The sequence below is a fragment of the Pectinophora gossypiella genome, chromosome 6 (genome assembly GCF_024362695.1).
Source record: "Pectinophora gossypiella chromosome 6, ilPecGoss1.1, whole genome shotgun sequence".
Lineage (NCBI taxonomy): Eukaryota > Metazoa > Arthropoda > Insecta > Lepidoptera > Gelechiidae > Pectinophora > Pectinophora gossypiella.
The window spans coordinates 11,082,902-11,096,320 of record NC_065409.1 but is presented as its reverse complement, the minus strand read 5'-3'; the positions used below and the strand labels follow the sequence as shown (position 1 = coordinate 11,096,320).

General features: G+C 38.6%; 3 protein-coding genes across 6 annotated transcripts in view; 1 reads left to right on the top strand and 2 right to left on the bottom strand.

Moving 5' to 3' along the window:
• Window positions 1-220: 220 nt before the first annotated feature.
• Window positions 221-5,692, bottom strand: LOC126367530 (tetratricopeptide repeat protein 27). Its single transcript, XM_050011104.1, has 12 exons — window positions 5,523-5,692; window positions 5,059-5,441; window positions 4,722-4,983; window positions 4,276-4,510; window positions 3,713-3,937; window positions 3,305-3,476; window positions 3,014-3,089; window positions 2,707-2,881; window positions 1,563-1,749; window positions 1,010-1,185; window positions 599-746; window positions 221-487 (listed from the first exon to the last, which is right to left on the bottom strand). The coding sequence occupies exons 1-12, from the start codon at window positions 5,581-5,583 to the stop codon at window positions 221-223; spliced, it is 2,367 nt and encodes a 788-aa protein (XP_049867061.1). The 5' UTR covers window positions 5,584-5,692.
• A 138-nt stretch (window positions 5,693-5,830) lies between these two features.
• On the top strand, window positions 5,831-7,212 carry LOC126367566 (39S ribosomal protein L16, mitochondrial). The gene is made up of 5 exons (XM_050011150.1): window positions 5,831-5,970; window positions 6,047-6,124; window positions 6,204-6,361; window positions 6,463-6,705; window positions 6,945-7,212. Exons 1-5 carry the CDS (start codon window positions 5,940-5,942, stop codon window positions 7,158-7,160), a joined length of 726 nt encoding a protein of 241 aa, XP_049867107.1. The 5' UTR covers window positions 5,831-5,939; the 3' UTR covers window positions 7,161-7,212.
• Window positions 7,213-7,699: 487 nt separating this feature from the next.
• LOC126367516 (transmembrane protein 132E) overlaps window positions 7,700-13,419 on the bottom strand; it is a 75,711-nt gene continuing 69,991 nt past the window's right edge. For 2 of the 4 annotated variants that reach the window (XM_050011056.1, XM_050011058.1), the window contains exons 14-21: window positions 12,736-12,940; window positions 11,981-12,263; window positions 11,339-11,450; window positions 10,833-10,948; window positions 10,272-10,546; window positions 10,065-10,154; window positions 9,814-9,986; window positions 7,700-9,334 (exon numbers count right to left, since the gene is read on the bottom strand). In XM_050011056.1, coding sequence (XP_049867013.1) covers window positions 9,320-9,334; window positions 9,814-9,986; window positions 10,065-10,154; window positions 10,272-10,546; window positions 10,833-10,948; window positions 11,339-11,450; window positions 11,981-12,263; window positions 12,736-12,940 — 1,269 coding nt within the window. In that variant the 3' untranslated portion in view covers window positions 7,700-9,319. Of the gene's footprint in view, window positions 9,987-10,064; window positions 10,155-10,271; window positions 10,547-10,832; window positions 10,949-11,338; window positions 11,451-11,980; window positions 12,264-12,735; window positions 12,941-13,419 lie in introns of all 4 variants that reach the window. The other 2 variants (XM_050011057.1, XM_050011059.1) reach the window with 1 other exon arrangement.

Genomic DNA, 13,419 nt, shown 5'->3' with positions numbered 1-13,419 from the left:
AAAAACGGAAAAATGTAGGAAATACAAAACGCAGTGGTGAAACGTCAAAATTTTTCTTTTTTCGGGTTTCGATACTAACAGTTTTAGCCTTACATTTACACCACAGACAATAGGTACCATTTTACTAACAGTTTTTATGTTTCCCGGTTTTTTATGTTTGCAGGAAGAAATGCAATTTTGAGAATAAATAACAGGCTATGCAAAATTAAACAAAATGCAATTAAACTATCGATTTCATGTATTCAGTAACGTTACTAAACATCTCTTTCAGTTTTTCAAGATTGTCCCGTGTTTCTGGCCAATCTTGTTTTTCCACAGCTCTTATAACGGCCTGTCCCGTTAGCCTGGCGGAAGACAGTTGCTGATCAGCTTGTAGTTTGTCTTTATCTTCCACCTCTTGCCTCGCTTTCAAACTGTAGTCTAAGAGAGATTGTGCAAGCTCGATTACTTTTTGACAAATTTCAGGGCTATCATTCCACTTGCCACTCTGAAAATGAAGATTAATAGTTATTCACTTTGTACTTTTACTTAGACAGTAAGATGACGTTTTTATAAGACAAAGAAAAAAAAGTATGGAATTGGGCTTGGGAAAACATACTTGGGTAAAACCTTTGTAGGCTTTTAGAAGTCTCTGCGCCTTCAACAAGTATGTTGGACTGATGTCGGAGTACAGTTGCCACAACTCTGGTTTGTTTTGATGTATTGACGTGATCCTTCCGAATAGTTCTAGCACTCTTTTACGCAATCTGGAACAAAAAATAGTTTTAAAACACAATAACAGAAAACGTGTTTTTGGTATAGTAGTCGCGATTTTGTAGATTCATTATACTACATTATACTTTGTTTAAATGTTAACTACGTATTGGCAGCACACAAAAATATTATATAAATAGTTTTCAACTGGAGGGCAACTTATATATAGTCCTAACTTCCCAATGATGAGGAGTATCTTCCCCTGAACATTATTTTCAATCACTGTAAGATCAGTGAAGGAATACGTTCCCCGTACCTGGCAGCACCATGCCCGTCAGCGTCCTTAGCGTCCTGCACTATAGCTCTCGTGAGCAGAGTCAACACCTCCACATCGTCAAACTTGCGCTGGATGTCCAACACTCGGTGCACACCGCGTATCACGTCCTCAAAGTGACCCGTGTCCATGCTTACTATGATCACGTTCTCCCAGAGCTAGAAAAGAGGTAAAATTTCCAATGTTTTTAAATGATGAAAATTTGACTAGTTTACACGGAATGCGGAATAAACTTTGATTTATTGCTGTACGATAAAATATTTGTGGGGGTAAAGCAAAGAAGGCGAATCAGAAATATATACATTTTCAAACTGCCAGAATCAGAATCATTTATTCAACATAATTTTATATATAGATAAACTTGTTTAAGGTCAATTTAACATTTTTAATCTACCAGAGGCCTATGTTGCTCTGTTTCAAACTGGCAGATGAAACTTATCAAATGATGACACTTCAAAAATAAATGTTAAAGACTATGATATAGAATAGTAGGTGGAGGATTTTCGCTACCAGTTGAACAGTTTTTTTTACCAACCTTCCAATTATCATAATTGAATCTCAGTGCTTCTATGAGAGCCCTGTATGCTCTCTTTTTGTCTCCCTGCTGCACATATACCTTGGCCAGGTTGTTCCAGGCCTCGAATGAGTTCGGTTGCAGGTATGTATACCGACGATACGCTTTGGCTGACAGTTCCCAGTTGTCCGTCATTAGAGCCGCGTAGCTGAAGACAAAAATAATATATTAATATACTATAACATACATAGTACTGAAGCTCGTTATGTAACCTAGGAAACAAATGTCTGTTGATAAAATAAGTTGGTCAAGATGACATTGTGATGAAAGACAAATGCTATAACGGTAGTTAATTTTGGCCATCGCGTTTTATTATAACCTGAAGGTGAAGCAAAGGCATTTATTCTCTTTTAGGATTTAGTCACTTTCGTACTGGGGTGTACTATATTTCTCTTTTTTGTCAATTTAATCCAGCTATTAATTAACGAAAATAAATCCGTGATGGCCCTATTTGGAAACCGCGTGACTTACGACATAGGGTCACGGGTTCGAATGGCTTGGACCCTAAACCACTGAATTGGACTTTATAGTTTGAATTCATGTTCGGATCATAGATAATTGATATTACATGGCTCCCAGAATCTGTGCCTGGTTAATGGAAATAGGCTCGCCCACTATTACATGGGACTTAAACATAGAGATGAATGGATGTATATACTATACACCTCTGCCTCTGCTCTTTCGGGGGTATAGGCGTGATGCTAAGTTGTTTATGACATAACGCTTTTTGGCGGGAAACGGCAACTGAACAGTTGCTTTCTTCATTGAATAATCTAAATAATTAATACGAAGTGGTGTATTGTGGTTAGTGATCGCATTAAGTTAGTCGGAAAACATTCGCGACAGTGTTATTATATCGGAGTATTCAATAAACAACGTGTATCTACCTATTTTCGCTTCGTGCCAACAAGCCGCTTCATAACTCGAAAGTTTATGCGGGCTTTTGAGTTAATTCGTTTGAGTCTGCTCCGAGGGTGGGGGCTTAGGTTGCATCATCATCACCTTTCATCATTTCATTAATCATCAAGAAAAAAAATACGTAAGACGTGGCTGTATGGGCATAGTTCCCTTTGCCTTACCCCTAAGAATATTGTGTAACACTTACCCCAATCTCAACCATACACCCTCTTGTATAGAGTTGATTTCCACAGACTTCTCGAAATGTGGAATGCATTCTTCATACTTCTTATGGTCAAACAGGAAGTTCCCCCAATGCCTTTGCGCTCTACTGCTCTTGTGGTTCGAAAACTCCCACGCTTTTTCGAAGCACGATACGTCATCTGAAATATAGTTTCACTTTTATAATAAGGAGTTGCATACAGCATTTTGAGTGTGGCAAAAATATGAACCAACGAATATACGAACTTTAAAATAAGAACATAGCTGCGAACAATTAAAGTTAGAATTTTTACCTGTTGCATCACCAAGAAGACAATACAGTTTCACAGTGGGTTCAATTTCGATCTGTTGCCGTATTATTTCGGCTGCCTGAAAATGTAAGAATTGTGCGCTTGTTTTATTTATTTACTGTAGCTAGTCTCATCATCATCAATTTAAGAGCCACGCTCTTGTCGGTGTAGCATTTTCCATTCCAGTGGAACAGATTAAAGAAAAGGTTAACGTCGTGTCTTATAGGGAAGTCAAGGAATTGGCCTTTGTAGCTAGTCTACTATACGCAAATTAATAAAAATATATAATCTGACCTTATGCCTTAGCTGCAGGCAAGTATAGCAGACGATGACGTCTTCCCACAGCTGTAGAGCCAGGTAGTGCTCCAGGGCGGCTTTCACCAGCCCCAGGCTGAGGTACAGGTCCGCCAGCTGCTGCCTCCACGTCCACGCCGGCTGCAGACCTGACGCCCATAGGTATGACAACCTGGAAGGAAGAAGTTCAGAAAATGATCAATATCTTATATTAGGCAAAAAAAAACTTATTTGCTATAGGCCTCTGCTTTCTTACGCCGCGCCGCGCCGCGCCATGTGAATGTTATTATCAAGCCATCTATAATTTGTCTTGTTTACCTAATATTTACTAAATAGCAGTAATACAGTGAGTGTTTAAAACTTACAAAAATGAATTAACTAATTTTGTATATAAAACATATTGTTTACCTGCTAGTAGGCGCCACACCAGCCTTATCATTGACAATGGTTTCGCACTGCAGCATAGCTCTCTCCACGGTGCGTTTGTGTGTGGCCTCCAGCTTACACCTGATGAGGAGAGCAGCAGCGCGTGTGGACCATGGCCCTTTATCTTGCGACAGAATAGCTTGTATGTAAGCCTGAAGTTCTTCCGTCGTAAGGTCGTCTTTTGGCTGTGATTTTTGGAGATATTGTCTAGAAAACACAAGGAAATAATTTTTTTTAAGCTATGGGACAGCCATAGAATTCTTTCTGTAGATTTAGACTGACATGAGGTATTGAGAAACTACTAAATTTAAAGCTTAATTTATTAACATTGGATTGCTGGTTAATGTTTTTGAATATTTGTAGAGACTTGATATGGTGTGAATATATCAGTAATTTGAAAGAATACATATCTGGTGTGTTTTTCTTAAAATTAATAAAAAGCTCTCTTGGTTACAAGAATTCGAGATCACGAAATTCCGGACACGGGAACATACACGAGATTTTAGATCTCTTGAATTTTCCAGGAGCATTTATGAAATACTTACATAGTCAGCAAACATAGAGTCTGCTCCAAGCTTGGCAGGTTAGCAGTCCTGATTTCCTCATTATATTGGATCTTGTCTAGCCTCACATCATCTTGTAGTTCCACCTCTGGTGGCAGTTCTGAGTCGCCGTGACTCTCCTGTGCTGATGGACGGTCAACATTTGCATCTAGCACACTGGATAGTGCTAATTGGGGCAATGCTGTCTGCTGGAATTTAGTTCTTTTGCCTAGAATACCTGAAAATGAAAATAAAGCAACTAACTGAGTAACTTTTTTAAATTGTGAACAAAACTGGCACTGATCATTACTGAGCAGTCAAGCAACCATCCATGTATTGCTTCCTTTAAATTAAAGTTTTCATTTATTTAGACTGCTTTTTATTGTGAACCATTTTCAAGTTAAAATTGATCTGCTAATTTCTTGTAAAATATTACATTATATATAGACCTGTCAATTCCAGCTTTAGCCCAGCTAAATCTCTTGCCTTCAGAAGATACTCCTCAACTTTCTGCACTCTACCATATATTAGGTAAGCTTGTGCTATCTCCAGGTTCAATAATATACTCAGTCGGGGCTTGTCTTGTAAGCTCTGCAGCTCATTAGTTAGTTTCGCCATCATCAGCTCCAGTTCTGAGTACAAAGTGGCACTTGTGTCCTCAAGAGCTCTCTGGTGAGCTACTTTACTTCTGAAACACCACCATAAGTGCAACTGGAAGAAAAATAAATGAATATGTAATATTTCTTTAATTTAAAATTAAAATATTTTAAGGTTCAGGTAGCTTACCAAGTTTTGCTTAACTGAAAACAAGGCAGTGAAGATCTGAGTAACAAAATATAACAACTCAGGGTGTAAAATGTTCACATAAATCGGTTCCGAGTCGCGTTGCATTTTCGCTTTTATATCGATGTTACTTGGCCATTCTGTTCCAAAATATTCATTTAAATCTTTGTTTTCTGGATGTGGACTCCAATTCTGGTTGCAAAATGTTAAAAATGAGGTAATAGCTATGTGGCGGATTTTTTCTAGCGCCTGTTCATCGTCGGTATATTTTTTTATCAGTTCCAACAGGGGTTCTGTTTCAAGTCCTGTCGCAAGTATTTCTTTACAAATATCTTGGTTTACCAGCGACCATTCGGCTGACCACAACTTATTGACAATTTCATTGTCTGAAACAAAGTATTTGTACGTTAATTGTACATCGTTTATTTAGATTCATAGCTTAAAAAATATATTACATGAAAACTTACCAGTTGAGATGTTATGTTCATCAAAATTACATAAATACAATATATCTACGTCAGGTAACATTTTTTAACTATTAATTATATAAAAATAGCAGGAATATGTAGTATTAATAATAGATTTTATGTTGAAAACATGGAAATAATAAGAAATAACGTGTGTGTTGATGTTATTTCATAACCTCAAATTAGTCAACTTTGACATTTTGTTTTTTAATTTCTGTTTTCAGCTTGGGATAGGTAGTGGTGATTTTTCGTGCAAAATCCATAGATAAAAGACATTTCCCTTTGTTTGACAGGTATTTGACATATAACCTCAAAACAACTATTTGTGTTGAGGTTACGAGTTACTTTGGAATTTTGGTTAAAATAGTATAATATATTTAGGATTATAGTATTATAAATATATATTAAACCGACACAATGCTGTCGCGTTCAATTAAAGCATCTTTGGGTTAGATTATTTATTTATTTTTAGTTGTATCAGTTTACATAGAACTATATTTTAATTTGTTGTTGTTTCTTTTCAGGTTTCCTTCGACCAGACGGCATTCAACTCACTGCTGTTGCTGGAATAAAATACTTTCCTCCTCCTAAAAATTATGACCGTAAATATTTTCTAACAGTACTTTTACTAATGATTTCATGCCAGTTTGGTTAATTATACTCTTATCATAAATTTTTCAGATATCGAAATACCCGACCGTCAGAGGCTGCGTATCGTCGACAAGGTCCCACAGTATCCTCCCAATCTCAAGCCACCAAAGATGCAGAAGAGACTCAGATACATGCGTGGTCCGGAGACCTTACACAACACTTTACAATTGAAACAATATGGTGTGGTGGTGAGTAAAACTCTTTAAAAATCTCAAAATATTTGAGATAGTTGTGTAATTTGGTTGTCTAGGAAAATAGTTCATGTTATTGATTTGGACTTTCATTACAGGCTACAGGTGGAGGTAGGATGAGGTATGAGCACTTTGAAATGGCCCGTTTGGTGGTAGCCAGGAGACTAGACCAGAAGAGGATGTTTGCTATCTGGCGCATTGACCCACCATGGCAGCCCATCACAAAGAAGGGTCAGGGCCAACGTATGGGTGGTGGTAAAGGAGCTATTGATCATTATGTCACACCTATTAAAGCTGGCAGAATTATTCTGGAAGTGGGTGGCAAATGTGAATATGAAGAGGTGAGTATGATAATTAACTTCAAATGGAACAAAAGCTAATAGGATATTTGTGTAATGTTTGGAGGATTAAGTTTCATTGCAAATATTATGATAAGTTCTTTCACAAACTAAGCATATTAAGGTATGGGATATCCCATTAACAAGATGTTAGATTAGAGAATGTTCAAATATATTTGGTGGTTTTATTTAGTCACTCCTAGTTCATATCACTCAAGTAATATTTATCAAATACATTTCAGGTCAAAACAATGTTGAGGATAGTAGCTGAGAGACTGCCCTTCCAAGCTGAACCTGTCTCCCAGGAAATTATGGAGAAGAAGGCTGCAGAGGAGAAGTGGAAAGAAGAGAACAATAAGAACCCCTACTCAATGAAGTACATTATCCAGAATAACATGGGCGGCTGCCATAAAATGCTGTCACCATTTGACCATAAGTGGTATGGAAAATATTTATAAATTATGTATTTTATGTTAGTCAATTTGAATAAATTATGTAGTTTCTAAGTTATTTGTGATTTTCTTTTCTTTACCACTATGAGAATTTGTTGTATTTTATAAAGTTAGTGTTAGGGATTTACAAAATAAAACAAGAACTTTATTTTATTAATGGTTTATTAAATTTGACATTTTATGAAAGGATTTTCGTGACAAGCCTCATTTTGCATACATGTATACCTTGTAGCAATAATTATTTATAAACTTCTTTATATATTATGGCAAAAACTCAACAAAAACAAATGTTTACAGTAACAAATACTACAGCATAGAGTACTTAGTATCCTGTGACATCCCTAGCCTAACGACGAAAGCCAAACAACACACTATCATTATTAGAGTACCATGGTTTACACAGGGGAAGGGCCCAGCAAGGTGACTGACGGCAGTGGGCGCTGATAGGTGACACCATTGTTACTGCAGTATGCCACTTGCAGTTGGTAAACTAGCTATTACATAATACAGTTCTGCTTGATATACAGGGACACAATAATACACAATTACAAGATCAAAACATTTACTATTTAGTGTACAACTGTAACAGACATGAAACATTTCATTATTATGTGCAATTCTACTCTGTCCATAAGCAACTCTACCACATTTATTTCCTATTTCTGCACTGTCTTCTTCACAATACCTATAAATTATATAACTTCATAACAATATTTACAAAGCCTAAGATTCTAACTTACAGTAAATGCAATTTACATTGTCAATAAATTAATATAATGTTTACAATATCATACAAGCGCTAGATTTCGTATATGATATGGCTCTTTTAAGATTGATTACTTCTGAATCAATCTTCAGCAGTCATTTTATCACAAGTTTATCAAACTATTGTCTAGTTCTTACACTTGTTGCAGGTAGATACTTCATTATAATATCTTGAACATTAATTCCTATTGCAACAACTTTTTCTAACATAATTTGAGTACGGATATTATTTTGGAGAAGTTGTTGCAGACCAAATAACATTATTTTGTTCTTACTCCAATGGAACTTATAAAATTAACGGTGGTATTACAGGAACGTTATCAAGCCGGAAAGCTTCACATTTACAAATATTGAATTTCGTTAGAGAATAGGCTTGAGCAAGTAATTAGCTCAATTACAAATTTGACTAGTTCTGTGTCTTATACTACTCTTACTAAACTATGATTAGTTTCCTAAACACTGGCATTTTGCAGTCTTAACATCTATTTCATTTCACGTTTAAATAACTAAAATGTTTGCCTGGAAAAATAACTTAAATCAATTGCCATGTTATTGGAATGAACTCCAATGTTTCCCATAGAAAGTAAAGGTACAACAATTTAGGTATTAGATAAGCTATAATAAGTTAAGATAAAAGTGAGGTAGCGTTTTTACCTTCTAGTGGAAAGATATTTACAGATCTAGGGCGAAATGCAAACTTTATATATTTGGTTTGAGATTATTACAATTGTAGCGATGGCTGAAGGCTTAAACTTTAGAGACAGATATAGTTTTCTTCAATAAAATTAGCCCATTATTAGATGATATCATTTAACAATATACAGACATCGCATGTATATATTATATCGTAATCTAGTATAATCATTGACATTATGAGTATTAACTACATGCACACAATTTATGCATTATTAATTAGGTACTTAAATATGTGCAGCTTTGTAGATGACTAGAGTAAATACGTTTAACGATATTTAGTATAAAACAGATACAAGTTGTATATTTTCGCTTCTGATCACTGCAAGGATCCACATTAGACACATATTGTATCGTCTGAGGATAATACCTTGACCGCTGACAACAATTTATTCGTATGGCTCGCTTAAGTGCTCCAATAAGAATTTCAGTTGAGTTTTCATGAAATTATTTTTGTGCGCGATGGATTCGCAGAGCATTTTGGTCGGCGCTACGATGTTACCGTTGCTAATATTTTCGTAAATGTGCGCGTCGGTGGTGTTCGAATAAGAGTTATTGTTGTGTGTGTCAATAGTACTATCCTCGGGCGCGGCCGCCCCGGACGTATCAGCGGGGACATTGTATACGTCGATTGGCGGAGCTTTGATGATATGCTGATATTTAAACGTTGACAATATCTGCCGGATCTTTGCAATGATCTGCTCTACTCAGGCGTTTGATTCCTGCGAAAAATTTGAAAATAGACGTCAGTCAGATTTTGAAGCAAAATTTCAACTCTAAGATTTGCTAGATAGTGAATTTCACGCTACGTTCTAGGATAGTGAGATATCTAGCTTTGGTACATGAAATGAATGAGAGTTTAGTCGAAGTGAAAGTGTAGTAAAGTGTACAGGCAGAAGTTTAGAAATCGATTTGCTGCACAGCTGTGACCAATGGATACTTATATCGAGTGAATCTTAATACATATCAATAGCGTCTTTAATACTGCACGGCATAATTTGTATATTCATATAAAACGTAGGTACCCATATAAAATCTATACTATAATCATTTTAAATGCATCAAAATTTAGGCTCTATCATTCATAAGAGAGTACATCGAACATCGAGATAGTGTAAGTAGGATAGGACCGCCGCGGTACGATGCAAGCGACAGCAACATCTACACTAGAAGCGTGGTGGGACGGGAGTGGCGATTATACCTTGAGGTTGTGGAAATAGTGCATGATCTGCTCGTAGTCCATCTGCAACTCGTCCATGTCCAGCTCCGCGCCCGCTGCCGCCTCCGCGCCCGCGCCCGCCCCCGCGCCCGCGCGCGAGTACATCGGGTTGCCTACTATTGTGGCGCGCTTTACCTCTGGCGAACTGCTCTCACCTAACATACGAACTTTGTTATAACAATATAAGGTTTTATGTATTTATGTACGCGCAAAGTTATAGAAACGCAGCACACCTTTGTTCTGGTTGGAAGTCTCGACGAAATCTCCTTTGTGATTGGATTCTTTGGATCTATTCTTATGCCTCATCTGTACTTCGGGAAGGCCTGTGAATAAGAAATTCCGGAATAAGTAAATGGTTGAGACTTTAGGAATTGCTAGAATAGGTATACATATTGACAAGTTCGTAGATTGGTTTTGATTGATTGTCAGTAAAAGCGTACCTATTCCAGAATCATGCATGTAGTCCGGGCTTTGGGGCTTGGCGAAGGTGCGTCGGGAGTCATCGGTACCTCTGTTGAGCGCCACAATCTCGCGATAGTCCTTATTTTCCATAATCAACGGGGCATCGTTATCGAACTCGAACAGGCGTGCGCAGTCCTCCTTGTTCGTCAGTTGTTCTACCGGGTTCTCTAGCGGCGGGTTTGAATCGCGTTTGTATTCCTTCATGTCTCGGCTCGATACGTAAGGGGCGTCGATTTTGTTTAGATCAATAATTCTGAAAGGAAAGTAGAGAGCTTTTTAATTTAAGCATGTCTGGAACTTGGTGAATGTTGTTTTATGTTTCAATTTAGTTAAGTGTAGAAAATTTTGGGTTGCGATTTCGTTACAGTCACCAAAATAATTCGGCTCCTGTTTCCATTCAAAGCAAGAGTCTATAAAGTGACTATTATTATATTTTTTGATTTGACCACTAAACGGAATAGAATTAGTAGATCAGTAGTGGCTGTAAGATCAGTAATAGTTTGCCTGATGACTAGTGTAGCAAGAAAAAGTGACGGTACCGGTCTGGGCGGCGGGCGTTGTCCGGGGATCGTCGGTCATGGTCGCGGTCATACTTCTTGTGGTGGCTGCGAGAGTGGCTGCGGCGCGTAGGGGGCATGACCACCTCGGGCAAAATCTATAACATTTAAAGTAAGCATTGTTTCACTCGGTAAGAATTCTCCATTTTGTGCTACAATAGGTAGGTTTGTGCTAAATTGCTAAGCTGCTTATTTATTACTAATTAGTACAATGAAATGGTTTTTAGAGGAATTATGGATAAATCCTTAGGTTTTCGTCATTACATAGTAAGAGTAGAGTCAGAGTGTAGTTTATGAAATAATGGAGCGTTTCAAAATACTTTATATTAATGTATGAATTTTTCGACGATAATTATACAGCATGATCATCGACAACTTTGATAAAAAGTTAGGTTTCGACATAAAGTGTGTATGGACTATAGCCCAGCTCTTGAGCGTGGCACCTTCAAATATATTTATTTCATAGAAGGTAACAAATATATACTCACTTTGGGGTTCCGTGGCGGCACGGGCACGTGTGGGTGCGCGGCGGGCGCGGGGGCGGAGGCGGGGGCGCGGTGCGGCGGCACGGGGGGGCGGTACTCGTCGCCGGGCTCGGGTCTGGCCAGCGACAGGGGAAATTATACCTTACTAACAATTGTACACATTCTAATATGTAATAGAGTGCGTAGTTTAAAGATCAGCCAAAAGTGATTTATTCTACGGGAAATTGCATCCATCCGTCTTAGGACTTTGTATCAAAGTCGGCTGCGAGATTGTTAACCGTTGTTGTTGCACCGTCCGGCATCCAAGTCTTTTTTTATGCCTGACTTCTGGCAGTGGTTGCCTGGAAGAAATTTCTTTAGAGCAATAAGGCCGCCCGTTTGTACTGTAGCCAAATGTTTGTGTGTAATAAAGGAGATTTGATTTGATTGTTGTCTGATTATTAAACTAAACTGGCTGAAATATGTAAACACGTTTATAAACCCTTTACATGGGCGATGGGCTAATCAGCCGTCATCATACGGTGCGACGAGGATGTAACATATTCTAGTATTCTTATTAGTCTTACGATTGCTTGTAGTTCTGCCCACCCTAATGGGGATTACAACCATAACTGTATCTTTATAAAAGCGAGGCATTCTACTTACTGCCAATGTCCATCGCCCGATTGTTGCCGAGCATGCCTCGAGGGCTTTTTACAGTAGGTGGTGGAGTCGATGCGACGGTCGTTCTGCGATGGAAGCTCGATGGAGTTAGGGTTGTCGAAGCTGGTGACCATTACGTTGCCGTTTTCTCGGATCGCGTCGTCGGGGTCGACATAGTTGTAGTTGAGCGGGTTGGCGGTTATACGCATCTCGTTGCCGTTGTCTGGTTGCGTCGAGTTGCGGTTGGCTGGGTGACGGTTGCCGTTGCGCTCGATTGTTGCTCGGCCTGGAATTATTCAGGTGGTTGTTTGGGTTGATACAATATAGAAAGGTCAGAGAGAAAGTTTGGTAGGTTCCTGTTTATGATTCGACTGGAACTTCATTTTACGTTAGGGTTGAATTTTGCCGCACTGCAACACACTTTCCTATGCTTCTATCCTTTTTTGTCATTTGCTAAAGAGCGGAAGTGCGACCGTACTCCGACCGTCGCGTTGATTTCGACGCGTGCGGTCGCATTATCTCGCTCTATCAAATGACGGTTCTGATTGTGAGAAAGGGATAGAAGTATAGGTAATGCGGTGCGGTGCGCGCAGATAGTGCAACCCTTACTCGTACCTACGTAAGATTTTATGTTGCAGATTAATTTTATAAAACGAGTAAATTACACCTTTTTTAGAAGAAGTAAATAATAAGGTATGTCTTAATTTGAACTATGAAATCGAGATAGTTTGTAAAATATAAGGAACAGTCTCCCTTACCCAGCCAGACCCAATCATGGGCGTTGGTGGTAGACTCCCGGTTGGGTTTCTCCCTAGCGAGACCCAGAGTGGTTCCGACCAGGCCAGCCACTTGCAACCTGCCTCCTTCAGCTACGCCTGGTATGGCGCGTGCGCCAGTCACCGCGCCTACTTCGCCCGTTGGCTTCAGGCGAGATGCATACACCACGCATGATACTACGAATACCTGGAATCGAAAGGATTTTTAATTTCAGGGGTTTAAAAGTACATTATAGACGGTGATACGGCTCACCAACTACCATGTTCGTCGAACAGAGAGCTCGGTGAGGTATGGGTACATAATTACCTTACATACCTCTGAGTATTATATATTATATTTGTTAAAAGTAGAAGCTCGGAATATGACGACAAGGCTTGAAAAATACGGTGGGATATTATAAAATTTAATGAATTTAGTTAGTGTGGCAGGAGCCAGTTACAATTTACGACGGAGCGCTTTTATGATCAAGAATCGCAAGAGTATATTTGTCCAAGTATTGTTTGTTAGGTTAGGATCAATAGTAGAAAACAAAGAATAATACTACGTATAGAGCGGTAACTCTCCGTCCCCCACCAATTCGTATCGGGCGTCGACCTCACCCCCTCTGGGTTTACTTTAGTATGAAATTGCCGTAAGCCGCTTAGGAATAAGGGGGAACGCGCGGA